Source organism: Nelusetta ayraudi, unplaced genomic scaffold (assembly GCF_046127955.1).
Source record: "Nelusetta ayraudi isolate G7.1 ecotype Tasmania unplaced genomic scaffold, CSIRO-AGI_Nayr_v1 ptg000008l, whole genome shotgun sequence".
Classification (NCBI taxonomy): domain Eukaryota; kingdom Metazoa; phylum Chordata; class Actinopteri; order Tetraodontiformes; family Monacanthidae; genus Nelusetta; species Nelusetta ayraudi.
The window spans coordinates 4,092,889-4,120,459 of record NW_027466058.1 but is presented as its reverse complement, the minus strand read 5'-3'; the positions used below and the strand labels follow the sequence as shown (position 1 = coordinate 4,120,459).

The 27,571-nt window shown below is 44.8% G+C and overlaps 2 protein-coding genes and 1 long non-coding RNA gene across 7 annotated transcripts; 1 reads left to right on the top strand and 2 right to left on the bottom strand.

Moving 5' to 3' along the window:
• The first annotated feature begins 376 nt into the window (after positions 1–376).
• msh6 (mutS homolog 6 (E. coli)) lies at positions 377–7,827 on the top strand. The gene is made up of 10 exons (XM_076018811.1): positions 377–798; positions 1,302–1,504; positions 1,647–1,831; positions 2,016–4,593; positions 5,110–5,390; positions 6,067–6,184; positions 6,274–6,363; positions 6,477–6,631; positions 7,320–7,519; positions 7,603–7,827. The coding sequence occupies exons 1-10, from the start codon at positions 524–526 to the stop codon at positions 7,682–7,684; spliced, it is 4,167 nt and encodes a 1,388-aa protein (XP_075874926.1). The 5' UTR covers positions 377–523; the 3' UTR covers positions 7,685–7,827.
• On the bottom strand, positions 7,757–16,876 carry fbxo11a (F-box protein 11a). Of its 3 annotated transcripts, none has more exons than XM_076018812.1 (22): positions 16,486–16,872; positions 14,643–14,767; positions 14,463–14,544; positions 14,111–14,255; positions 13,727–13,856; positions 13,441–13,524; positions 13,211–13,343; positions 13,028–13,134; positions 12,773–12,884; positions 12,520–12,626; positions 12,282–12,419; positions 11,870–12,087; positions 11,589–11,769; positions 11,383–11,505; positions 11,174–11,259; positions 10,888–10,964; positions 10,554–10,697; positions 10,340–10,450; positions 10,138–10,245; positions 9,947–10,055; positions 9,728–9,826; positions 7,757–9,501 (listed from the first exon to the last, which is right to left on the bottom strand). In XM_076018812.1, exons 1-22 carry the CDS (start codon positions 16,577–16,579, stop codon positions 9,372–9,374), a joined length of 2,643 nt encoding a protein of 880 aa, XP_075874927.1. In that variant the 5' UTR covers positions 16,580–16,872; the 3' UTR covers positions 7,757–9,371. The 3 variants fall into 3 exon arrangements, 2 of the variants coding, with proteins under 2 accessions (XP_075874927.1, XP_075874928.1); XM_076018813.1 differs by having other exon boundaries at positions 14,111–14,252; XR_012926077.1 differs by having other exon boundaries at positions 9,263–9,501; positions 10,005–10,055; positions 16,486–16,876.
• Positions 16,877–23,698: 6,822 nt separating this feature from the next.
• Positions 23,699–27,567, bottom strand: LOC142883706 (uncharacterized). Of its 3 annotated transcripts, XR_012926074.1 has the most exons (4): positions 26,611–27,567; positions 25,642–26,388; positions 25,459–25,516; positions 23,699–24,663 (listed from the first exon to the last, which is right to left on the bottom strand). It is a non-coding gene; the product is annotated as an uncharacterized LOC142883706 (long non-coding RNA). The 3 variants fall into 3 exon arrangements; XR_012926076.1 differs by having other exon boundaries at positions 23,699–24,688; positions 25,459–26,388; XR_012926075.1 differs by lacking the exon at positions 25,642–26,388 and having other exon boundaries at positions 26,611–27,410.
• Positions 27,568–27,571: the final 4 nt, after the last annotated feature.

Here is a 27,571-nt window from a genome sequence, read left to right as displayed (position 1 = left end):
AAGTCCCTTTTTGCGTTAAAAATGTTAAACCAAGAGACCAAAAAAAAAAAAAAAAATGTCAATAATGACGTTTCTACCAAATGAAAAAAAAAAATCTCTAAAACACGTTGATTACATGCTGTGGTCTGTAATTATTTAATGGCCTACTGAGTTGGAAATGCATGCTATTTTTAACAGAAACTTATTGTATGGCTTCAGCATCCACACACACACACACAAAAAACTACATATTGCACATGTGTGCAATACATTGGTTTGGATTTCCATACAACGCTTGAGTCAACGCGGGACACGAGAACGCAAGAAAATGTCACGTGACTTCCGTCTGCCAGTGACCCGTTCTCTGATTGGTCAAAGCTCTTCTGGGCGCCGACGACGCCACCATGCTTGTTTTTGCCGCGAACGGAGCGCTCTCGAGTCGTGTTTAGCTAGCTGCAAGGTGATGCAGAGAGAGGTCCGCTACTCTGGAGCACACTTTAACGAGTCCAACCACTGCGTGAAAAGCCTATAACTATTCGCGAGCATGGCGAAGCAAAGCTCCCTCTTCAACTTTTTCACCAAATCTCCGCCGCCGCTCGCTAAGCCGAAGCCGAAGCCGAAGCCAAGTTCCTGTCCGACCGAGGCGGACCTGCCTTCCTCTGTGGAGAAGTCCAACTCGTCGCCCAAGGAGCAGGCGAAACAGACAGCTCAACAGAAAACTCCGAAGACCACCAGCGGGAAAACCAAAAGTGATTCGAAACCGACGAAAGCGGGATTCACCAAGCTCTTCGGTGACAAGGCCTCAGCAACTAAACCAAAGTATGTCAGCGTTGATACTTTCTTGGGGGGGGTAATGGCTGGTATCTGTTAAATCGAGCGTTAGCTAGCTGAAACGAGTGCTTTTGACTGTCTGGAGAAGCAATTTGAGATGATAGATAGATAGATTTTGCATTTAACCCTGCATGACGCCCCTTTCGAGTTGTTTTTGGGCTGTAGTGCTCCGATATCTTATTTATAATATGCATAGTATCTGCATGACGACGAAATAATGGAGTTATTTCCACCCCAATACATTCAGAAATCAAATCGGTTTTTACTTTCACTTTTATGTCAGTGGACGTTGTGTGAAGATTTCAAATTGGCATTTACGTTGCACTATTTCGTCGAATTTACTCTCTGACTTGCCCACAGAAATTTGTTACGCATGTTATTTGTTGTGCGTCGTGCTGCGGTTATCTTACAATTCTTCCAATCCGCCAAAACCGACATGTAGTCAGAAGAGCGACAAGTTGAGTTGAAAACGCTTTCCCCTCCATCGACAGACCCACCTTTCCATTCAGCGCTGGGTCCCTGGTGTGGGCCAAACTAGAGGGACACCCGTGGTGGCCCTGCATGGTGATACCGCAGCCTCTGAGTGCACAGCAGATGAGGGGCAGTGGTCGGAACCAGCGCGTACATGTCCATTTCTTTGATGAACCCCCTACCAGAGGATGGGTCAGCACCAAATACATCCGAGAGTACCAAGGTTTGGATTTCATTGGTCTCATCCTTGTGACAGTAACCCTAAAAATACGATTTTGTCACGCTTTTTTCATGCTCGACCAGCCCCCCTGACCGTAATAACTCTACTTCATAGAATTGTTGCTGTTGTGTGCTCCGCTATTCAGGTTCCGACAGCAGTGACGCGAAAACCGGAGGTGTGTTTTTTAGTGGCAAACCTGTCATCCAGAAGGCAATGGAGCTTGCCGATAAAGTTATGTTTGACAGCCATGAAAAACGCTTAAAGATGCCCCTGTGTATGGATCCGTCTGATGAGGAGGACGATGATGACGATGAAGAAGAAGAAATGGAGGTAATATTCCAATATTAGTTTACAGCCAAGCACCTTTCGCCCATAAAATTAGCATCTTAAATGAATATTGATTCAACATGTCAAGTTGTGGCTGTTTATAGATCTTCAGATATCTTCCATGGCCTCAGTGGGGCAACCTTGTGTGACTAAATCTCTATGAAACCCTATTCTTTGTATTTCTCAGCTTGACAAGTCGACAGTGAGTGATGAAATGGTCAGTGACGAGGATGACCAGAAAACCCAGAAGGTGAAGTCTCCCAAGGTTGGCCGGCGCTCATCCCGTGCGTCGGCAGTCAACGGGGGCAAGCCCAAGCGACGGCGCATCGTCGTCGCCTCTGACAGCGACGGGTCAGGCGACGAATTCAAACCAGATAAAGCTGCTTCCAGCAGTGAGGACGAGGAGGAGGAGGAAGGCGTGGCGAGCAGCGAAGAGGAGGAAAGCGCGTCCGAGTCGGAGCTCGACAGCCCGGTCAAACCTGCAAAGCGCAAGCGGCCTGCAGAGAAGCAGCCCGCGGCCTCTGCCAAACCGAAGATCTCTGTCGCTCCGCCCAACGTGGTGAAGACATCCCCGGCAGCTCTCTCGGCCAACGCAAAGTCTCGCCTGTCCGCTTTCTCCGCTCCGGACAACTTCGAGAGCCAGGCCAACGGCTCCGGTGCCGGTGGAGCTGCCACAGTCTGGGACCATGAGAAGCTGGAGTGGTTGCAGGACGGCAGGAGAAAAGACAGCAAGAGGCGGCGTCAGTCCGAAGACGACTACGATCCCACCACTTTGTACGTCCCCGACGACTTCCTGAACAGAATAACTCCCGGCATGCGCCGATGGTGGCAGCTCAAATCAACAATGTTCGACACCGTCATCTTTTACAAGGTGGGCAAGTTTTATGAGCTCTACCACATGGACGCCGTCATCGGCGTCAACGAGCTGGCGCTGACTTTCATGAAGGGGGCCTGGGCACATTCTGGCTTCCCCGAGATCGGCTTTGGCCGATTCTCGGACGTGCTGGTCCAGAAGGGCTACAAGGTGGCTCGCGTGGAGCAGACGGAGACCCCGGAGATGATGGAGGCGCGCTGCAAGACCTTGGCCAAGCCCACCAAGTTTGACCGCGTCGTGCGACGGGAGGTGTGCCGCATCATCACGCGTGGGACCCAGACCTACAGCGTGCTGGACGGCGCCCCGTCGGAGACGCAAAGCAAGTTCCTGCTGAGTCTGAAGGAGAAGGCCGAAGAGGAGAGCTCCGGCTGCTGCCGCACCTACGGCGTCTGTTTCGTTGACACCTCCGTCGGCTGTTTCCACGTCGGCCAGTTCTCCGACGATCGCCACTGCTCCCGTCTGCGCACCCTGATTGCGCGCTACTCTCCCGCCGAGATCCTCTTCGAACGGGGGAACCCGTCTGCAGAAACACGCAAAATCCTGAAGGCCTCCCTCTCCTCCGCTCTGCAGGAAGGACTCAATGCAGGGACCCAGTTCTGGGATGCTCAGAAAACCCTTAAAAACCTCTCTGAAAGCGATTACTTCACGGAGACCGCAGACAAAGATCAGCAGACGGGGAAGAGTTTCCTTCCCGGTCTCCTGAAGGGGATGACGTCTGAGAGCGACTCTCTGTGCCTCACCCCTAAAGAGGGCTACGAGCTGGCTCTGTCAGCGTTGGGCGGGTGCATGTTCTACCTGAAGAAATGCCTTGTAGACCAGGAGCTGTTTTCCATGGCCAACTTCGAAGAGTACGTCCCCGTGGACGTGGAGATGGAGAACGCCACAGGTGGCGTCAGCTTCTTTTCCAAGACGCGCCAGCGGATGGTGCTCGACGGAGTGACCCTGGCCAACTTGGACGTTTTCCAGAATGGCGCCGGGGGCCCGGAGGGGACATTGCTGGAGCGCCTGGACACCTGCTCCACCCTGTTCGGAAAGAGGCTGCTGAAGCAGTGGGTGTGTGCCCCTCTGTGCAATCCCACGTCCATCAAGGACCGGCTGGACGCGGTGGAGGACCTGATGGGAGCCGCGGCCCAGGCCGGCGAGGTCTCCGACCTGCTGAAGAAGCTCCCCGACCTGGAGCGCCTGCTGAGTAAAATCCACAGCATTGGCACCCCCCTGAAGGGCCAAGACCACCCCGACAGCAGAGCGGTGCTCTACGAGGAGGTCACCTACAGCAAGCGCAAAATTGCCGACTTCCTCTCGGCGCTGGAAGGTTTCAAGACCATGCAGGAAATAATCTCCATCCTGTCCCCACTGTCGGGCGACTTTCGGTCCTCTCTGCTCCGCCAAATCGTCAGCATGGAAGGCGAGAATGACGGACTCTTCCCCGACCTCTCCGCCGAACTCAGGCGCTGGGAGACGGCCTTCGACCACCAGAAGGCTCGCACCACCGGCGTCATCACGCCTAAAGCTGGCTTTGACCCCGAGTTCGACCAGGCGCTCACCGGCATCAAGAGCTGCGAGCGGGAGCTTCAGGACTACCTGGACAAGCAGAAGAAGAGACTGGGATGCAAAGGCATGTCCTACTGGGGCACCGGCCGCAACCGCTTCCAGATGGAGGTGCCCGACAGCGTCTCGGCGAGAGTTATACCGGAGGAGTACGAGGTCAAGTCCACCAAGAAGGGCTGGAAGCGTTACGTGACCAAAGAGTCGGAGCGGCTCTTCTCGGAGCTGCAGAGCTTGGAGGAGAAGCGAGACTCCGCCCTCAAAGACTGCATGAGGAGGCTTTTCTACAACTTTGACAAGAACTACAGGGACTGGAAGACTGGTGTGGAGTGCATGGCCGTGCTAGGTAACTCCTGTCGAGCAGTGTTTCTCTTAAAACATACACTCCAAAATCTAATGACTCGAGTCTGAAACCTGTGTTCCTCAGATTACAGCAGTTCATTTCCACTTTATAGTTCTTCTGAGCATTGTTGCGAAGATCAGTTGGCGTGGCAGGTGTCTGATCTCAATGCACATCCTGCAGATGAACCAATATTCCACTGTGGTGCGCGTCAGGTGTTGCAGCTGGCTGAGGGCTTGTAAACTGCCACTCACAATTTATTGTTCCAATTTAAAAAGGCAAATACAAAAGACTGTAAGTTAGGTGTTTGCTGCCTGAACAGAGAGCAATTTAATGCATCCCTCAAAAGCCATAGGTCCATTTATCTAGAGTTAACAAAGCAGCACTGCAGAAATTATATTTAAATGATTACTGTATTTATAATTACTATACTTGCCTTATAGATTAAAAAGGGGGTTTCGTTTTTGCAATGGGTGACTGGTTGTCGACTTAACTCTTCTTTTATGTATTTATTTTTTTCAGATGTGCTGCTGGCCCTGTCGCGCTACAGCCAGGGCGGGGAGGGCTCGATGGCCAGGCCCGAGGTGGTGCACTCGGCCGGCGACGACCACACGCCTTTCCTGGAGCTCCTGGGATCCCGGCACCCCTGCGTCACCAAGACGTTTTTCGGAGACGACTTCATCCCCAACGACATTTACATTGGCTGCCCTGGCAATAGTGACGACGACGGCATAGAAGGCAACGCCTCCTGTGTCCTGGTCACCGGACCAAACATGGGTGGGAAGTCAACCCTGATGAGACAGGTAGGGCACAAGACGGTGTTTTTCGTGATATGCTTTGCATTAACATGTTGGTCCCACATCGTTTTCACCTGACGTAAAGAGTCACTTTTGTTACTCTAAAATGCAAGAAGTTAACTTTGACCACTTGGTGCTGCAGTTGTGCACCTAACGCACACCAAGGTCAAGTGATGAAGTACATGGTCTTGCAAGAGAGAAGATGGACATCTTCTCCTCTTGGTATTTCTTCTTCATTTTTGCTTGCAAATTACAATTTATGCTGCCACCAAGTAGCAGGGTAATACCATAGGCAGGCAGTGTGTTGGTGCCACTTTTCCATTGTGGATGTCCTTAGTGTGCTGCTTTTTGTATATAGCCTGTTTTTCAGGAAGTCCAACGACTTTTTCTCCTTGAGACAATAGGAATTTCTGTAATATTGATGCGTCGTGTCTTGAAATCAATGTTAAAATAATCATGCAAGATGCTGCAATACCTTAATATTGATTTTTGCGTATTTTAATTTATACTCTCCTCACCTGGACTCGAGACCCCAGCCTGCTGTTTACTGTAATAGACACATAGTATTGATCTTGGACATCATGGAAATAATTTGCATTTCCCTTCCACAAATGCGTCGGTCCACTTGAAACTGTCCCGCTGACACACTGTGTAACCCCCCCCTCTCACTTTCTCTGCACAGTGCGGCCTGGTGATTGTCCTCGCCCAGCTGGGTTGTTACGTCCCCGCCGAGAGGCTGCGCTTCACGCCCGTCGACCGGGTCTTCACTCGGCTGGGCGCCTCAGATCGCATCATGGCAGGTAGCGACACGACGCTCATCGTGGCGTCCTCTGCTTTTCTTTCCGCTTCATGGGCTACGCTCGCGTCATCAACCGCGTCTGTGTTCCAGGGGAGAGCACTTTCTTCGTGGAGCTGAGCGAGACGGCGAGCATCCTGCACCACGCCACCAAGCACTCCCTGGTGCTCCTGGATGAGTTGGGTAGGTTTGCCTCCTCCTCCTCCTCCTCTGCTCACTCCATCACCCCAGTGGAGAACAGAGGCCGCAGTTGGTTTCGATTGGCCGTGACCGTTCCGCCGTGAACCCGTTCGCAGGCAGGGGCACGGCCACTTACGACGGCACGGCCATCGCCAGCGCCGTGGTGAAGGAGCTCGCCGAGAAGATCTGCTGCCGCACCCTCTTCTCCACGCATTACCACTCGCTGGTGGAGGACTACGCCAGCAACCGCGCCGTGCGGCTGGGCCACATGGTGAGAGCAGCAGCAGCGCAGCGCACGCTCAACACCACAGCACACTGGTTTCTGTAGTAAGAGATGCATTTTGTTCCATCTTTCATTATGGTTTTTACATCAGAGCAGGTGGCCAGAATAGGCTTTCATTACGTGGGATTCCGCCGTCAAACTAGAATTTATTTTGCGTTAAAACAGTTTACTAGAGTAGCGTGGTAGTTCTGGACAGTCATTATTTTAAATTTTGTATTTTGTGGTCATTTTGTCAAAAATAATTATACCTAAGTGATCATTCATTTTGTCTTGACTTTTTAGTCGGCCTAAAATGTAACAATATTTGTGGTATTTAATTAGAGCAGAAAACTCCCTAAAGATTCAGCTGGTCAGTTCATGTTCTACTCTTCTGTAGGCCATTACATACCAGATACTTCACAAAAAACAATAGAATAGTGCAGACAGTCTTGTATTCATAATGTGAGTTTATGGCTCGTTTTCCAAGGTGTCTCATTGGGTTAATGGGTGAAATCAGCGTTTTAGCATTTAAAATGGTCTGCATTCTCCAGGAGTGCCATAGCTTTGAAAGAACTGTTTCTTTTTATGCCCGACTTGTGCAAGAACAATTGAGTTGAATCTAATCTAAAAGGAGAAACCTTCTGCGACTGTTGTACCGTGGACTTAAACAGACGACACTGTGTGTCCGTCCCCTCAGGCTTGCATGGTGGAGAACGAGTGCGAGGATCCAAGTCAGGAGACAATCACATTCCTCTACAAGTTCATCAGCGGCGCCTGTCCAAAGAGTTACGGCTTCAACGCCGCTCGACTCGCCAACCTGCCCGAGGAGGTCATCCAGTCAGGCCACAGAAAAGCCAGAGAGTTTGAGAGGAGCACCATCAGCCTCCGACTCTTCAAGTAAGTTCTGCTACATTCTGTGGCTACCGTCATATTCACCTCATTGTAAAGCTTTAACGCTGACTCTCTGTCTCCCCCTGCAGGAAGATCTGCCAGTTCGCAGAAGACGCTTCTCTTGGAGGCGAACACTTTGCTTCACTTGTTCAGATGCTCAATAACGTTTAGTTTGAAAATATGAGTTGCAGCTTACTGAAATGTTAGAAGCTCATTAAATAAAAAAAAAAATGAACACTACTGTAACGATCTAATAAAGTTTATTTAAAAAAAATGACAATGTTTCATCTAAGAAATTAAACCCCTTTAATTCACGCTAGCGCCTACATAACGGTTATTGAATACTTCACAATATATTAAGTCTAGATGTTATGATACATGCATACATTTCAGTCTGTATGAGAACCCACAATCACCAGTACACATGAATGGGGAGGAGGGAGCGATGAAACCATATAGAGCTGTATATAGATACTTGTCTCAGCTTCAGCAGAGTAAAAGCATTAGAATTTCTCCAACAACATTGTCAAACAAGAGAAGTGCATTCAAAAATATAAGATGTGCTTTCACAAGACTTCTTACAACAACAGAAAAAAATCTTAAAGAACCTCAAACAGACTTAAAAAGTAGCATTCAATAACATCCAACACAAAAGAGTAGGTAAAAAAAACTTATTACTGACGGAATTGGTATTAATAAATAATCTACTTGACTGAAAAGTCAGTGACGGGCCACAGAAGGTACAACTATGCCTCCAAATGACACTTATGAAACAATAACAAAGATCTTGAATGCCAAAGCTTGACTGTACTTAGATTTTCTTTAGAAGTGGTTCCTGGTGTCATTTAAAAAAAAACGATAAAAAATGCATAGATAATGTAAAAATAAAACAATAAAACTCCAACATTGAACAGGCTATTCAAAACAGAAGGGCTAAGCAAGGCTTGTGAAAGCACACTTTCACTTCATTTGTCTGCATTGCAAATTTACGAGTCAACATTGCTGGAGAACATATTTTAGTGTTTTTCTCTCTTTTCTCTGATCTCTTTCACAGAAAGAAGTTAGATACTGTGACATGTATAATTACAGCAATTCTAGGGTATAATAACAAAAAAAAAAAGAAAATTAAACACATTTAATAAAATAAAGACATTCAAGTACAGTAAGATTTTTGCATGAAAATACAAAACTACACAAAAAGCATTAAAATCAAATCTCAACAGTTGTCTTGAAGGGGGGAGGGATGGGGAGGAAAAAACAGAAGCGGAAGTGCTAGGTCATTTTCCCCGTACATATCATACGAGCACGTCGGTTGCCCAGTGATGGAAGCATTGTTAAACTCAGGGCCTTTCGCCTCCCGATGAGCAAAGCTGTTTTGTATTTTTTTTTTTCTCTCCTCCGGATGAGCGTTTGTCCACGATAGGTCTGTACACGACTGCAGTATGTCATTCTTCAAAGCAGACAAGCCTCTGAGGCTCCTCCTCTCTCCCCCCCCCCCCTTCCCTCCCCCCGTGCACCAATCTCACTTACTTGACTGGACCAACACACCCACAGACCCTGAGTCAGCTGCTCTGTCCCGCCCAAGTCATCGTTTCTTATCAATGAAGTGAAGAAAAGGAAAAAGCGAGGCATCCGTATACACTTTTTTTTTTTTTTTTTTTGTCTCCTTTGAGCGTATTCGTGTCCGAAGTATTTTTCTTTTTTTTTTCTTTTTCTTTCCAATGAATTGTACTTGCTGTGAAAAAAAAAAAAAAAAAAAAGAATCTATTGGGAGTTTGCTCCACCACTGCACAGCTTTAAGGAGTCTTGCGCCCGCTGCTGCTGAAGCACGAAAAAAGGGGGGCCTCAGGTCTGGAGCTCAGTTGTGCTGCAGTGTGTTGGACTCTATAGGAGGAGCTGAGTCATACAGTGTGTCTGTGTCGTGGGTCGGCTCACCGGCTAACGTGCAGGGGTTTGATAACGTCCCTGCACCACAGTCACAGAAGAATCTGCAGGGCGAAAGAGAGGAAAGCGGCGTCGAGTGAGACTCTACAATGGTAGCAGGGAGAAAACGCAACACATTTGCTGCAAAGTACGACCAGTGGAAAAGACAGAATTCGGGGGACAGCCTCGAATCTGTCCATATTGTACAAGTTGATAGTTATCAAAGATTCCTCTGGTCGTAGAGAGCTTCCACATTAGAAGCTTCTGCACAGCACAGACGTTCACACTGACCTATCGTGTCGGATGAACTCCACATCGTGTCCGTGGTGACACTTCTTGATGCAGTTCACACAGATGGCGTTGCGGTCTGTTGTGTTGCAAGTGTGACACCTGCAAGAGACAGTTTGGGATAGATTTTTTTAAATTCATTTTTCTGGCAGATTAGTTCACAAGCCGACAGCTGAGGGCAACGGTATATTCCCCTTCAACTTGTGTGTAGGCATGTATTACCTGTAAAAATCGTGCATTGGGTAGCTGGTGTAACTTGAAATCTTGTACAGGCACTGACCTCTGCTCACAGCCTTTTCAATGGCATCCTGATTGTTCATTATTTTATTATCTGGAGACAAGAGGTAAACAAAAGTCAATGTAACGGAGTTTGAGTGACAGAGAAAAATGTGCATGCAGGAGTATTAAAGCACCTTTCATTGTAACGTTGACCCCGGACGCCAGAAACAATCCCCCAAAGCGATTGTTGAAGATCTGATTGCCCTCTAGAGTCGCTGTGGCGTGATTGGTGATCTCAATTCCTAGAGAGAAGTTCAAAAAGCCACTGGTTGCCTTGGTCTTGTCATGATGGGACTCGTTAAGAAATGAATGCGTGCAGGTGCGTGAGTAACCCACCTGCAGCAAAGCCATCAAAGATCCGGTTTTTCCGCAGCACAGGGTGACTGTTGGTGCTAATGAGCACTCCTGCTTGCGCATTTCTGAAGATGTCGTTTTCCTCCAACAGACCTAAAGACAGACAACGGTGCTTTAAATCAAAAGGCCAGACTTGAGCGACAAGAGACCCGTGACTTCCACTGGAGGTGATTCTTTCAGTAATGACCCTCTTTACCTCGGCCCCCATTAAATATACAGATGCCTCCGTCCCTGCCGTCGTGGATCTTATTCCTCCGCAGGGTGGGGTTGCTGTCCGTCTTGATCCACACTCCTGCCATGGCGTTGTCAAAGATCTCATTGTCCTCGATGAAGCCCAAGCCTGAAAATACATTAAGTCATTGAGGCGATGAAGATCAAGTTCAATTCAGTCCCGCAGAAATATACAGAACTTTAAGCAAAGCCTACAAAGATCATTGACTCTTTGCCAGGAGTCGAGACGTATGTTTCTTTGAACAAAGCCAGTGACATCGTAAAGAGGTAATGGTAAGTGTGTAGAATAGTCTTTTCACCTGAGTTGTAGACCAAAATGCCTCCATTCTGCCCTCCCCAGATCTTGTTTCGCCTTATCTTAGGATTACTGCCAGTCCTGTCAAAAAAAAGATCAAAATTGAAAGAAATATATATTAAATGCACAAGACAGTTAATTTAACTGCTCCACTGCATGCACCCTGGATACCTGCTTGCATCAATGTGAAGAAAAACTAAAGCGAGTCTCACTATGAGGATCATCAGTGGGTCATTCAGTCAAATCCAGAGTTGCTAAGTAGTTTCACAATACGGAGAAATTTCACATACCTTATCTGGACTCCAGAGTACATGTGATTGTAGATATCATTGTCTTCCAAAACTCCATGGCCATTGTCATAGAAGTAAACCCCAACCTGTTGAATGAAACGACAGGAAACGTACAAGCAGAATGAAGAACACGTGGATGGTAACGGCAGCAGGTTTTCACCTCACGTGGGCTTCTCATCAATTGACATGTTGGCAGTCTGTTATCGTACCTGCTTCCCGCTGTGTATCCTGTTCCTCCTCAGCACTGGCGTGCTGCCGGTTGTGACCCACACTCCTGCCAGCGTGTTACTGTACACCTCGTTCTCCTCGATGACGCCTTGTCCTTTTTCGTGCTGCGTGACACGGAGCCGTACGTTATACAGGCGTTCACTGCGACCATTTTGCGAAAATGATCAAAGATCAGTTTAATATTTACCACGTATATTCCACCGTGCTGGCCGTCATGGATCTTGTTGTGTCTGACAATGGGACAGCTGTTTGTCCTGATCTGTATTCCAGCCAGGGCATTGCCGTAGATGTCATTTCCTTCGATGAGGCCTCGACCGTCACCGAAAATATAAACGCCACCCTGATTGCCATTGAAAATGGCATTGCCCCTATTTGAAGAGAAAGAAAGCGAGAGGAGGAATTAAACATCTTTGCGCGTGCTGTGTGACACTTTTAAAGCAGACCCATGGACAGCTGGGTCCTACCCACCTTATTGTGGGGTCACTATTGGACGTGATCCAAACCCCTGCAAAGTTATTTGCATAGATCTTGTTTTCGATGAACTGGCCGCGACCCTTTTCGTGCACGTAGATGCCGCCAGTCTGGCCGTGGTGGATCTCGCACCGGACCACAGTGGGGTTGGCGTACGCCTTGACCTCAAAGCCAGCTATCCGGTTCCTATGGATGTTGCAGCTCTCAAAATACCCCTGAGAAATGACAGAAAAGAAACAGTGATAAACCAGTGATTTACTATTACTACTATAATTCAGCTGCTACATTATAGACATAAACGACAATTTCATAGCTCTTTCATGTAGCATTACATATCCTTATTGTAAACGTTACAGCGATATGCAACTGCACCACTCAGGTGATTCAAGGAGAAAACAAGACAGCTTACCATGCCATGGTCGAAAGTAAAAACGCCCACATCCCTGCCATGGTGGATGTGATTACGCCTGATGATTGGATTTCCATGGTTTTTCACCCAGATGCCAGCCAGCGCGTTGTTTGAGATCTCGTTGTCCTCATAGATTCCCTTAAGAAATAAAAGATCATGAAATTCGTGTTCTTAGTGTTAATTTAGCGACATGTTAAAATAAAATATGGTAGCAAATTCTGCAAGGAATGCGTTTTACCTGCGCGTGGTCAGTGATGTAAAGTCCCACGTTTTCACAGTCGCTAATGTTGCAGTGCTTAATGGTGGGACAAGCACCTTGACCGCTGACACAGACGGCTGAGCCCACTAAAACAGGCAGGACACAGATTTATTGGGATCTCAAAGTGATTACATTTATTGCAGCTCAAACATAATAAGAGGTCAACACAGCAAATGTGACCCTTCTGAAGGTTGAGAGGTACTGAGGTGGAACAATGGTGCGGCAGAATTACCCGTGCACGTGCTGCGTATGATGCAGTGGTCGATGATGGGACTGCAGTTTACTGTGATCTCCAAACAGTGGTGTGCATTGTGGTGCTGGGCGGACTTGTCATCAGGGTTAAACTGCAGAGGACGCAAAGAACAGAATATGTCATGAAAAAGCTCTCAATTCAACCATTTGTGCACGTGAACCAATTTGGCCGTTTTTGATGAATGCACTTGAGGCATTTATGAAATTATGAATAGGCAATAAGAGGTTGTCTCACCCTGATAGTCATGTATCCAACATAGGCATCTTCTGAGCCTTCCATGAATACAAAGGTTGAATCTCTGGTGTTTTCAATGATGACTTTTTCTGCTACTTTTCCAGGTGCTACAGAGTAATCAGAAACGTTCAGTTAGAGAGCCTACTTGCACAAGACAGATGTATTCCGGAGAAAGATACATACCAGCTCCTATCATTGTGATGGGAGACTCAATGTAGATCCATTCATCTGTGTAGATACCAGAGTGGACAAATATCAGGCCGTCAAAGTGAGGCTCCTGACCCCCGCCGAGGGCATCTTCAATGGTGTCATAGTACTAGATGGGACATTACAAGACATTGCATCAGGTTGCGGTCAGGAACATTCATAATTCGAGGAGGAGGGACGCAATCATTTGTTGACAGTCGACTTACAAACATGTTGTCTCTCCCTTTGTATCTGGCAGGATTGCTGTAGAAGTGTTCTGCAAAGCCTGGCTTCACATGTGCACCTTTATACTGGAGAGGAAAAAAATACATGATTATTAAAATGTGGAACAAAACGTACACTGATTAAACATTAAAAAGAGAAGGGCTCATTTTCAAATCAAAACAATGACACAATTCACGAAACACGATAGTCTAGTGAGAAGTGTCCGCACAGCTGCATGTAGAAGTGTGAATAAAATCATTCATGAGATGAGTCAGTACAATTATTTACCAGCTGCTGAAAACTTTCCTTCCACGGGTTTGGCTGCTCATACTCTTCAGGGTTTATCTGGTAGAACTTTCCTGTTTCGGGGTGCATCATTGGTCGTGTGTATTCAAACACTTCCATGTACAGCCTCTTCCTAAAATATGAAAAGCAAAACAATAATTACCAACACCCATCTTGGTTATTGTGGGTTTCCACTTTCTGCTCAAGTTTGATACATATGCCCATTAACAATGATCACATTGCAGCATTTAAACAGGTAAAATATTTCTAAATGCATTCTAGAATAAATAATTTGAAATAACATCTTCTTTTAGATTTTTCAAAGTAAGAAAAAAAGAAAAGTAAAATACTGTTGTGGAAAGACATGAGATGATGGATGAAGCTCACCAGAGGATGGGGTCATTGGCCAGTTCGCTGAAACGCTTGCACACACATGCTGCGCGACACAAATCCTGCTCCAACAGGTAAGAAAAGATCTTTAGCACCACCTCGTCTGGGAGCTTCTCCTGCAAATACTGTTCTGCTGGAGCTGCTGGGTGAAAAAGAACAAGATGTAACAAAAAAATAAAAATAAAATGAACTACTGAACACTATTTTGAACTGTCATTACCCCACAGTCCCATGCTAAACTAGGAATTTACTCATTGACTTCAGAAAAAATAAAATAAAATGAAAATAATCAGTTACTATTGTAAAACAACCTTTAAAAAAAAAGGAAAAAAAAGCAACATCTAATTACCTGGTACGTCTTGACATTTTCCTGCCACTCTGGGTCGTTTGGGTCGGTGTCCAAAACTTTCTGTGGTCGAAGTGGAAGCACCCTATAAATTGAGAGGTCAAAAGACATGTTTAAAAATTGTTCTATATAATAGATGAAACGTGACTCTTGTTTGTTGTCCAGTGATTTCTGGAGAAGTACCTCCATGTTTGTCTTCGTAGGGCAAACTGTTCTCTTGGGCAGAGACTTTCTTCTAAGTTGGTAGGGACTATTTTGAGCTCCTGGACCCGATTCTTCTGCAACCATATCTGCAGGAACGTCCTCATCTGCAAATAGAGCAAAAAATAAATAAATAAATTTGACTTCAAATGCTTCACGTAAACATGAGATAAATACTGTAAAGAATGTTAAACATTGTGAAGCATCAACAGTACAAGATGATAAATGTTTCAAAATGTGTTATCCTACGCACTAGGTAAAATCAGATACTTACAAATTCGGCAAATTGTGCTTCAAGAATTGTGACATCAAAATTCAATTTGTATTTACTCTCTGCTACAGGTAAATGTTGTTTATTGAATTGCCTTAGTTTAATTGGTGTTAAGAATACAACCATACAGCTGTTAGTTGGCTGCAATGTATTGTAAAACTAAATAGCAAATCGAATCAAAAGAGAATGCAGTCAAGATTTTTTTTTTTAAACAACTAACAAAACAAAACCAAAAAAACAACAATACTAGCTCTAACCAGATTGAAGCAACTATTTATCAATGCTAATCACAGCGACATGATAAGTTGATAGCTACCCCCAATGGGACATCCAAACTCCCTGCTTGTTTCTCTTGTTGCAAGGAAGTCTCTCCCAGGCTACTATACCAGTAACCACTACAAACGATGTTAATTACACAGACCACACTGCATGCTAGCTGCAGTGTTGATCTAAGTAATACGTGCCAGTTTAGTCTGCCTCTCTGAAAGTAAACGTAAAACATACTTTTTTTTTCTTTTTTTTGTGCTTAAAGCCATGTGGGTCGAATGGTTCGACATTAACACACAACTAGTGATACCGAAAGTATGGTTAGTGATGTCTAACCAGTCGAATTACCAATTATTATAGAGGGAAAACTCATCCAAAACACCACTTAATTTAGGACACAAGTACCCGGAATAAGAAAAATACATCCTGCGTGAGATCAGTCCTGACAAAATTTTGTGATCACACAACTCCTACGACGTATCATCCAGTTATACACTACTAAACATCTAACGAGCTTCATTAATTGGCGCTGAGAAAACCAAACATGATTAGTGCAGCTGAGACTTCAGTTGAGGTTTCTACCAGTGGATTTTGGCCAGAACGTCTATGATTTAAAAGCAACTCAAACTTGTTTACTTTACTGGTAATGGGACTGAAACGTCTGTTGTCATACAGCAGCAAAATAAGGACGCGGCGGAAAATTGCAAGATTTTAAAACAATATAACTCGATGGTAATAACTTAACACTGCACGTGCAACAAAAGCAAAGGCTTCTGTGAATAAATAATAAGACGCAGTTGGGGAGAAATGCTAATAACAGCTAGCACATGCTATGTTACGTTAGCATGCTATGACAACTGGCAAAAGCACTTTGGGAATCCTTCCTTCAGTTTGTCACCTACGAGTAAAGTAAAGCGTTGACAATTTGGTGTCAGCGTTACTATTTATGTAACGTTGGCCGCCAATAAACCATTTTCGGTCGGGATATGGCGTGAAACTCGCACAAGACAGGCCAACACAAGGCAAAAAGCAAGCAAAACAAAGCGCGGCCTGAATGCTATATACAAACACAAAAGCCTCGGAGTTTCCTGACTGCGTAGCTCCGCCTTTGCGCTACTGTGAGTCCCCATCGCGTTACTGCCACAACCGACGGAGCCTTAAATACTCGAAACAAACGACTGTAGCTTACATGTTAGTCCGTCCAGTTACACGGAAAACACAGTTAAACCGCTTCAGCTTGACAAGTAGCCCATTAACGCTAACGATAGCTTAGCTAACATTACATACCTCTTTCCTGGTTGTTCCTCTCCGGCTGCACCGGGCGCGGCCTCGACACTCGCCTGGGTCGTCTGCTAACGTTGCTTGCTCTGACGGAGTTCATTTGGTGGGTTATTAATCTTAGGGAAATGTCGAAGCCTTCACAGCAGATGAGGAGGCGAGTCGAATGGCACCATCTATGTATTTTTCTTCAGCATTGCGCCATCTGCCATCTTTCTCCGTCGCTCCCGAAAAACGTTTCGCTGCGAGTTATTCCCGTTTCGCTGCGCTGCTGTTACGTCTTGCCCTGCTCGGCTGAAGCAGGAGGAGCCATAATAGACAGGCACGGTCCGTCAGGCGTCGGTCACATCACATGGGAGGACCTCTCTCTCCGTTACGTCGCCCTCCCCATTCACCACCGGGTGCTATTAACAGTGAAAGCGTTCTCTGTCTGAGCCCAACCATATGGTCGTGTTTGCGGATTATCTCCAGGGCTGGATCGTCTACTTCCTGTTTTCTCGTGCGCGTGAAGATTTTATTTGAAGGCACAAAGTTGCAATCGCACCTTGCTTAAATTGGTCCCGATTACTTGTACGTTCCTACCCATTGCACTTGAATGTGATTAGAATGCTGAATGTATGACGACGGCAAGCTCGGCAGACCTGACCACAAACATCCAGACTTCGGGAAGAAGCACATTCATGAGATCAGCTCGGTAAAAACAACTCTTTGGACGCTTAAAGTCACGCTCATGTTGTCATATTTGTATTTAATGACAACGGGGCTACTCTATTGTGCTATATTAACAATCTTTGCTGCCTTTGTCAATTGTAACACTGACAATGTAACACATTATGTGTATGATTAACAAGCATTAGACATATTAATGCTCAATGCCTTATTAAAATTTTGTGATTTTTTTTTTTTTCTTTCTTTCTTTCTTCTTCTTCTTACAAGTAACGAACGCCGCGGTCGTGGCGTCACGTCGGGTGACAGGGACACAAAAAGCCAGCAAACAAAACAATTGGATGGACCACTGATGCAAATTGTTTAGTTGGAGTTCGGAACGCAGGACAAGAGTCGATTTTTAAATACCTCTTAGCAATTTTTGATAATGAATAGCGGGGTCCTTCTCTAACCGTTAAATTGCAGTAGGCCACGATCGATGAGAACGGTCTTCTGGGAAGCTTTCCCCCCGTTAGGAGTCAATACATCGCTGATCCTAGTTTAATACTTCCGAGGTAGTATCACAGACGCGGAAAGTTGTTTTTGCATTCAGATTCTACATTTTCCTAACCCACCTTGTGCAACAGTATCCCATAATCTGATGAATGTGCCGTTGCCACACAGTCCTCCAAGAAGTACTCCAATCGCCAGGTAAATACAGTATATTGATAGATTTGTTTTTGGTTTTTGTTTACCTCTGAACAATGTAAGTTGGTGAATGTAGTCCTCACGGTTGTAACATTGTTGACGTGTGCCTTTTTATGTTGTATTTCATGTCAATTGAAGAAAACTATAATAAATACATGTTTAAAAAAGATAGATAGATAGCTACTCAGATCATAAAATATTCTATAAAACATTTGTTCTTGTTTTTTTTGTTTTTTACTTCATTTTTACTGACTACATTCACCTTGAATCTAGTATTTTATAGCATAGTTGGAGTGTAGTAAGATATGTGGGACAGACAGACAGACAGGCAGACAGACAGACAGACGCAATCGCTCTTTCCCTCCAAGTATCGACCTCTGAACGCTGGGGGGCGCTATTGAGCACCGCTGTATTCTAAAATAGGATTTGGGTATTCTCCCGTCGTCATCCTCAGCTAAAATGTGCGTGGTCACTGTAATTGTATTTTCACAATTTTAATTATTTATTTATTTATTTTTAAAATCAACAGTATTTTTTTTTCTTTTTGAACTACTCACTTCAAGTTCTTAATTTTGGAAATAACTTTTGCTTTAAAATAAGATCGTGTACATTTTGTGTTATCTTCAATGTGATCTTTTTAAATATCTCAATAAACTTAATTTTATCGCCAACCTTATAGTGAACTAAAGGGAGAGTATGTTGAACTACTTTTATTCTAATTGTACAATAACTTGGTCGTCCACTAGCTAGCGCCATATCTCCACATCTGAGTACACTGCTGCATAAGGTTGACCGTCACATGCTATTCATTCATAGCAGCGGTTTGTGTCTTCTTTTTTTTTCACTAGTGTCTAAATAAAGCTTTGAATCGCATCGTTTTGTTTTCCTTTTGTCCTCACTTTGAGCCAGAACAGTCACTTCTGCCTGTCACCGCAAACCATGATTTATTCGCAAACAACTTTTTCCAGATGTTGCCTTGTGAAGCTTGTTGTGTGAGGATTAAATTACAAAATTCCAAAGCAACCTGTGGAGCGATTGCCTCGTTAGAAGCCTGACATGTTATGCTGCTCCACAATGTAATTATGTAAATATTTGTTTGTAGGATATGGCTGTGATGACAACATCCGACTGAATGAGCATATTTTTTGGCAGACAGAAATAAACGCGGTTCCTCTGACTCATTAAGTACCTTCAACAAATGACTCACACAGAGCTGCAAAAGTTCCCTGCAGCTGCCTTTAGGTGGCACCGTCCGTGCGAAATTCTTTGGTTTTAGACACATTTTTAGCCTTCATGCCCCCCACCCAAACTCATCTTGCTGTTTGCTTTCATAATGTTTTGATTTGTGCCTGCAAGCGGACCCCACGCAATCAGCAGGCCCATCTGTGATTTATTGGCCTGTGTTCATTGATCCATAATGTTGATTGACCTCAGCTGAGATTCTTGTTTCCGGCATGGTATCATACAAATTATGGGCTAACACGAGTGACTAAAATAGTCGCCGGTGCAGCTGGAGCCTGTTAGCGCTAAACCTGCATCCAAGTGACTGGATATCAATGATTTAGTGCTTGCATGCTCTTGATGACACTCTTACTCTTCCCCTCAGAAGATAAAAATGGTTGGACCTGGGAACGGAAGTATCGTTTTTCTTACATAATCTCATTATCTTTTCTATTTTTTGCTTCAATTTTTACTCAATCACAACTTCGCCAAGATAAAATATACATTAATTGCTCAGCATAGAGAGCCGGCTGCCAAGATATCTTTTGTTTTCAACATTTGTGGAAGATATGACAGTGAGGCACCTGTGTTGGCTTGGTAACCAATCTTGTATCCAGTGGCAACAGAGGTCTATTGAATGCCGGGTAGCTCTGTGTTTACTGGTATGCCCACCATCTCTCTCTCCCGTGTCACCAAGTCACAGAGGCACATCCATGTAGCGGCGGCAGATAATGTTAGGGTTGTGTAATGTTAAGCCCTGGAGTCAGAGTTCTGTGTTTGTGAACTGGGTGGGTGGGGGTGGGGGGTCACGCTGGCGATGGTACACAAACGCTCTCTGTGTTGAACCACTTAATGTTGTGACCTGCAGGTGGTGGTGCACTCTGCCCCGCATCAGTTTCCCTGTCACTCTCTCAGACGCGGACACATGCGAGCAAGCGTGTCCTCGAGTCCCTGCTCTGAAGAACCTGCCCCCTCTGAATTTCATTCCCTCCGATTCATTTCTCAACGCGCGTCGAGAGTGGCTTCTTCCTTGGCTGGTCGTTTAAAGTTCTGTCCATATCTGAAGGCATCCGCTGTGTGCAGAGGCAGACACAACAGGATAAGCGTCTTTGTCTGAGACTCACGTCTGTCAGATTCATCCCCCCACTCTCAGCCTCTCCTCTATTTGGGCGGCTGTTACAGAGAGGGCAGATGGCTCATTACCATAAATAGGACAGAGAGGGAGAGTGAGTGAGCGAGTGAGTGAGTGAGGGGGCCATGCACATCGACCAACAGGACCACGCCGCCCAGAACCAAGGAACTAGGAGGCCGTTGCTAGGAGAGAGGAAAGACAGCTTTATGGCAACACAAAGCTGATTCCCCCGTCCGACCTCCCGCCCTTTCGCTCCGTGCTCTGGGGACTGAGCCTTGAGTCTGATGGCCGGGGGACAGATGGCTGATGGGCCCCACCGTTCTACAGCTGGACGGAGGCAACGCTGTCACAGTCGGACCTGGCGGGACTTAATCACACTTCGTCCTGTCCAACCTATGAGAAGCAGGAGTGGAAAGTGCGAAAGCCCGGGCCATCAACTTAAAATAGATCCACACTTGTTGCCCCACAGGAAGTCCCCCCCACCCCCACCCCCCACGCCCAAACCTCCCATCTTTGAAGTGGTATGATGCTCTTTTTACAGTTATGATCCAATCACTGAAACAATCACAGACTTTCAAAATTGCAGCTTTTCACTTTCAAAAGAATTAGCGTCCTTGGTTGATTGTTGTACGGGGAAGTTGTGAAATGATCCGCCTGCCCACACAAACACGCAATCCCATTGAGTTCTGTTGTCAAATGTGTTTCAATTACTTTGAAACACCGCTAAAAAACATAACCAATGCAAGTCAATGGCCTTGTTTCTGATGACTGCCATGTCTGGTAAATATCCCCAACCATATGCAAATATCGGAGAGCAGTCCGTGTGTGTGTGGTGGGTGGGGGGAAATGGGTGCTGAGTTGAAGCACTTGGAAAGTGCATTAGTCAATTAGACATCACCTTTGAAAGAATAGCACATCTGCTTTCACTAGACCTCTGGCGTAAAGGGCAAGAGCAGCCAACTGTTTCATAGACAGGAAGGAGGAGAAATCAATCGAGACGGCGGCAACGTCTCATTTAATGGTCCAGTGTTATGCAAAATCACTTCGCTGATTTTTTGAGTTTTAGTTTTGTCAGTCAACTGCAGAAACGAGAAAAATACAACCTTTAATTTTTTGAAAAAGTCTGCTATTCTTTTTGAAAGACTGTAAACGGAGGGTTAAAAAAAGCTATATATATAGCTTATATATATATATATACATGTATATATATATACATACATAATGTATATTTTAATAGTTATACAAGGCTGTCCCCGTGAAATCAGAGATGAAAAATAACCATCTGAAAATGGGTATGATATGTGCCCTTTGCACTCAAAACATAAGTAAGCATACCAGTGAATGCAGTTCTTGCTTTCTCAAGGCATCAGCAGAGGGCTGCATGTACCTCTGTTTCCAAACAGAATAAAGATGAGAGAAGGAAGGAGACAAAGGACAACTAACCAGGACAAGGGAATGAAAGCGTGGCAGCAGCATGACAAGTAAGCAGAACGGAGGCAGCCCTATATCACCTAGCCATCCGCCCTGGTTGCATAGGAACAGGAGGGCCAAGCCTACCCCGCAGACACACTCCTTTCCACTCTCCTTTGCCACGCTTCATTACCCAGTGCTCAACCAGGCACAGAGAGGCACGGCACCACGTTCTCTACACTGCAGCCGTTTGCCTGCTCACAGCCGAGCTCGCCTCGCACTCACTTTGCATGCATAGAGCGGAGACGCCGCTATAGGAGGTCGGCACCGATGGCACGCTGAACAGTGGTTCCCAATCTGTTCGGGGACTTTTGGTGCCACACAGGTATCTGTAAGGTGACGTTTCATCAAAACCAACTTTCACGTGTTAGCCTCGGCTGGATATTACAGATATAATGGTAACTTCAGCGTGAAGGTCAAATTGGTAAAAGCCACAATTGATCATCATTTTTTTTTTTTTTAAAGGAAAATTGATTTTATATTTTAAAGGATAGATGAATCAACTTTCTATCCATTAGATGTTTCTTTAATTTTTTCCTTTTCTCGTTCACATGCTCAGTACATTGGTGACCTGAATTAAGCTTTTTTTAGTCTGTCTCTTATTTTAATTTATGTTTAAATAATAATTAGTAGCTTTATACTAAACATTAAATGCGAGTCAGATAACAGCTCCCAGTCTGGTTTTCATACACCTTTGTTGCAGTGTTGTTCAGTTGATCAGTGATTCATATCTCGTTTTTGAGTTAGTATTTGTTTCTGGGCAGCAAATGGTTGTACCTGCAAGCACTTAGCAAACTATTGTGCATGTGTTAAAAAACAAAAACAAACAATACACACATACAATCCTTTATCTGATCATAGCTCACTGGAGCTGGTAGTGCCAGACAACCCTGCAGGGTACAAGAGCACTATTGTGCCACAGGATAAAGTGCATTTGTAACCAAGGCAGGGCAGCGATGACCGGATGCTGTAAAAAAGATAAAGGAGTGTTATGAAACTATAACGTTGTGTTGTTGTTTACGGTCTGCCACAACTTCATGGTGATGGGCTGCAACGGTGGAACATTTTATTCTCTGTCAGAGTGACTTGCTTTTCCTTTATCCTCCTTCTGCCACACAGTTAATTGACTACAAGTGTTCATTTGCCTGCTAGGAGAAGTCATTAAGGTTGAATAACAAAATTTAGCCTGGCATTGGAGCAGCTAGGGATCAATGGGTTAATTCAATTGCCTCTGCATGAGGTATATTGTATGGCAGTGCCATTTGAAGGTCTTTATATGGGACTCATGCCGTTTTAGTGTACTTAAAAGCACTAGAAGATAGCATGAGTGTTGGTCAATAAAGAGAGGGGAGAATGGAACTGAAGGCAATGAAATAAAAAAAGACCAAAGTTCAGTGACTTGCCTGCCTAATGACAAGCAAGCAGGTAAATATAGAAGCTTGGAACACTCTCTTTGTTTTACACTGCAGTCACCTTAAGGTGAACGCAATTAATGTAAAAAAAAAAAAAGAAAAAAAAGAGAAAGGTTTTTGATAAAAATGCATAACAAATTATAGGTAATGTATGCCGGTAATGTAATAGTTAACACGGGATTCCTGCTCTTGCAATATAATAAATTATACTAAAGCAGAATGTATAAAAATTGTAATTCCCAAAGTCAAATCAAAGCAGTGTGAAAGCCTTATTTCAGCAATTGTGTTGTGTGTGATGAACCCCCATTGGCCAGTGTGATCCTCCCAAAACGCAGAATAAAAGACATTTTTGCATTTCTAGATGATGATGATGATGATGATGGACACCTTCGATTTTTCCTATTTTTATTAACTAATTCATTTATAATTATTATTTTTCAACTGTGTTCATAAAAAGAAGACCGTGTGCCCTACTGCTGTTTTTTTTCTTTTCTTTTAATGATACTTGTTTTACTTGGGGAAACAAGTAAATTCATCCGCTCATAAAAGAGCATATAAAAGGGTTTATTTCAACATGAAAAACTGAACTACTCTATTTGGTTGCATTTGAAAAGATTAGAAGCAGAGACTGAAACATTGTTGAATATTTTAATGTACATTCAAGTCAGTGAAGTGTGAAAAAATATAATTACAAACTAGTAATCAAATGCTTTTGCCAAAGTTATTACTTTTGGCAGAATTGAATCACACTTATGGAAAGGTACAGGGTAGGTAAAACGTATCCTGACTTTATGAAGTTTGATTTATTGCTGGAAGAACAGAGGGCTATGCTAATTTTTTTCTGGAGAAGTGTATGAAAGGACTTTCTATACTCTCCTAGTTGTCTGTATCTGTATGTGCTATATCTATATCTATACATATTTAGCTCTGGCTAAATACCCTTAATACACCCTGCCCTTAAATCATACTGACTTTCACAGTCCTTCAAATAGACACTCGGCATGTTTGTACAAGCTCTTTCTGGCCAGGCGAGGACAAACAGACTGATTGAATACAGAATTACTATATTTGTTTGACTGTCGAAAAGACCATTCCTTTGCCCTACATGTTGAGCATTTTATTGCCCGCGCATTAAAGCAGACACTTATCAGGCGAGAGATAACAGACAATCAACACTGCTGACACAATTCATACGATCCGGTTCGCAGAAAGGTTTGTCAAACAAAGGCTTCTGTCGGCAAACACACACACACTCGTCAGTTCAGTTCAGGATGACTGCAGGCAAAAGCTGGAGAACCTCAAGGGAAAACAAAAACTGGAGAACAAAGACAGTGTTGCATTTGAAACAAGATGACCACGCCTTTCTAGCTGGCTCTGCCAGCAATTAGAGGTTGCACGGGAGAAACTTTTACCTGCAAGGTCCTAATTTTAGCTGTCCCCTGTGTAACAAGATATAAAAATATTTTTTTTTTGCGTGTTTTCTACCGCTAGTCGTTCCTAAAGAACGCAGGCTCGATGGAGTCTGGAATTCAGTTTGATGTGTGCACACAGCAGGTGTCCTCTGGCGGCTTCACAGACAGTTGTGGCTGCTGCCTGGTCCTGTCGGAGGGAATTCCAACGTTACCTGTTTAACCAGTAAGCAGACTTAAATGTAAATAAAACAACTCTGAGCGCTTGCGTGTGGCCACACGCGTCTGCTTGCGTTTACATTTACACTGCACAAACGCAGACTCCCTTTTAAATGCTCTTCAATGGTGCATTTGAAAGTAGGTACAAAATAACGAGGTTGACTCTCAGATAACAACCGCAGCTAATTGTTGCAGCGAACATTACAGTGACTGAGTGGAGCTGGGTATTGGGATTGTCTACTATCTGTTAAGCTCTCTGATTGCAGCCTCCTGCAAAAAAACAGTCCACATCCTGTTAAAACTGATGCTTTGTTGTCCCTGTTTATGTTTGGAAGAGGAATAAATCAAGGTGTCCCCAAGGTCATCTCAGGAGACAGAATGAAAACCTGGGTGTGCAGTCACTAAACTGATAGAAGTATTAATGTCCTTTGTGACATCGCATAGAGATGATTTGTTTCAGTGATTTCTTGCATAGTCTTTATCTCTCATTTCTGGAGAGGTTATTTGGTTTAAGGGACATACAATAATAGATAACTATTGGTATAGTGAAATTTGTCTACTGTACAAAATATATATTTTGGAAAAACATCTTCAAGACAACTTTCCTTTCATTTCATGTCTACTATATGGAGATGATGACATCTTTCAGACAAAAGTACTAAAGTATTTGTGTGAGATGCCACAAGTGATTTTTTTAATTCATTTTTTATCTAGGCATCTCAACAACTTCCCAAATGGGATATATTTTCCCAGCAGCTTTGCTCACCATCACAGTGGCTTTGTCCACCAAGTGTCACCATCCATGCTCCCCACTCGAGAAAAACCTATGCAGCACAGACAAAAATAAACCGTTGGGAGCTGAAAACAACAGAGGCAAGAGGACGGATCGACTGAAGAGCAGCATACAAACAAGGCTTGTCACTAATAGAGAGTTTTATGAGCTCCAGACCTGCTGAAATGGAGTGCAGTGCGTGTGCGGCGGCTCTTATCGGCTTGCAGGCAGCAGGGGAGGGTGAGAGCTTCCACACTTGCGCTTCGTAAAAATGGTCTGATTCATTTTCCGCATGAGAGGGTCTCACTGGGGCGGCATCAGACCAGTCAGTCCACCCAGATTTATGGACCATTAAAGCAGCAGGCCCTATGACCACCGTGTGCCACCATAGGCTGGCTGCTAAGACACACCGCTCCGTCGTTGGTGTTCTGTGCCTTCCCTCTATCGCGGGCGAACTTCCTCATTGTTCATCCTTTCATCAGTGCCGCTTTTACTGGCGTACACACGCTCTTCTCATATGCTGTAATCCTATTATTTGTCACCTCAAACTCTTTGATACAAAGTCACTGTTTACTGTAATTACTCTCACACTTTGTTAAGTAAATACAGCTCACGCAAAGACCGCTAAAATCGTGTCTTAGAAGCGATCATTCCTAAAGACCCTCCCGCTTGCAGCCTGGGCTCACAACGTGTCACATGGTACAGAAAATGTTTGGATGCTGTTATTACATCTCTGGCTTCTGGTCCGTGGCACATGTTGTTTTAGTCTAACAGTTTTACAATCAGATTAGCACCATTGCAGGCACACAGACTAATGGGTCTGTCTTTTCAAGGCCTCCTCAATCAACCGCTTCCCTGTGACGGATGCATCCAGTTCTCCTCCCTCTCATTTGCCAGCCTTGCAACTTCATCATCCCGGTGATGCTGAAAGGAAAAATGGGGCAGAGTTTCTTCTGCTTGCAAGCTGGCCCTAAGAATAGCTCTGTATGTAAGGCAATCACGCCTCAGCAACCTCAGGAAAATCATAGAAAAAAAAAAAAATTGTGAGTGAACTAATTAGTGAATATTCAGTGTTTGCCACCAGTGCCACAATGTTGTTTGTTCTCAAATAAATAAACAATCTGACAGCTTCAGCTCTTCCTTTACCTTCTGAAAGAGACAGGAATCAGGTTGCTTTCCAGAGTATTTGTAGGTAGTCATACTGCTGCCTTTAGTCTTGCACTGCGGGGAAAGCCTGTTTGTCCAGTTTAGAGGTGAATAACATGGGTGTGCATCAATACCAGTGCAGAAGTATTTACAGCACAGCCACACGCTGGGCATTTGGATTTATACACAGTGGAAGCAAACAGAGGCTATTAGATCAGTCCACAGAGGGCTACTCATGATCGCTTATGAAACGGAGTGACTGCGATGAGTAAAGTATCACTATTATGTGAAACTTACAGTTTGGTGTGAAGTCAGCAGGCCAGTAAAGCTCATCACAGTCTGGGAAAACACAGTGAATCCTTGCTGGTTCTCCTCTGTAGCTTAGCATTAAATTAAACTGGGGGGAAACACATCATGAGAGTTATGGTAATACAGATGAATGTGTGTGGTTTTGATGCAGGGCTAAATTTGAAGCCGAAAGATAGCGTCGCACACGTGACTCTGCCTGTTTCTCTTTGCTTTGTCTAAATACTCAAGCATCGCCCAGCGTGTGTCTGTTGTCTGTAGGCTAAACAGGTCATGTTGGCTCCTATTATCGTTTACTCTAGGAGGGGCCCTGTTGAGGGTTCACTATCGTCACGAGGACAGGGTGTGGCGACACGTCCTTTGTAACTCCGCCCCGGCGTATTTGTGTACTGCCGAATTATTTTGGTGTATTTCATCATTCGCACAATTTAATTACAAAAAAACACAAAACATTCGTGTCAACACGAGTCAATGAGCACATTTACTTCCCCTACTGCCCCCTCCCCTCCCGTCGTAGACGTTAAAGCGCACGCGGCTCAAGGTAGAAGTGAAAGCAACGTTCGCGCGACGCCGGAAAAAAGGGGGGGAGAAAAATATGGATGGCGTGCGCGCTCGCGAAGCTCCTCGCGCTGCGGCAGTTACCAGGGGAGATAGA

What these genes read in the sequence shown, in the direction of transcription:
- msh6 (XM_076018811.1), top strand. Translation starts at nt 524, where the DNA reads ATGGCGAAGCAAAGCTCCCTCTTCAACTTTTTCACCAAATCTCCGCCG. An exon ending in GCCTCAGCAACTAAACCAAA is followed by an intron (nt 799 to 1,301) that starts GTATGTCAGCGT and finishes CTCCATCGACAG; the next exon opens with ACCCACCTTTCCATTCAGCG. An exon ending in AGTCAACCCTGATGAGACAG is followed by an intron (nt 5,391 to 6,066) that starts GTAGGGCACAAG and finishes TTCTCTGCACAG; the next exon opens with TGCGGCCTGGTGATTGTCCT.
- fbxo11a (XM_076018812.1), bottom strand. Translation starts at nt 16,579, where the DNA reads ATGAACTCCGTCAGAGCAAGCAACGTTAGCAGACGACCCAGGCGAGTG. An exon ending in AGCACGGTGGAATATACGTG is followed by an intron (nt 11,506 to 11,588) that starts GTAAATATTAAA and finishes CGTGTCACGCAG; the next exon opens with CACGAAAAAGGACAAGGCGT. An exon ending in GAGTTCATCCGACACGATAG is followed by an intron (nt 9,502 to 9,727) that starts GTCAGTGTGAAC and finishes TTCGCCCTGCAG; the next exon opens with ATTCTTCTGTGACTGTGGTG.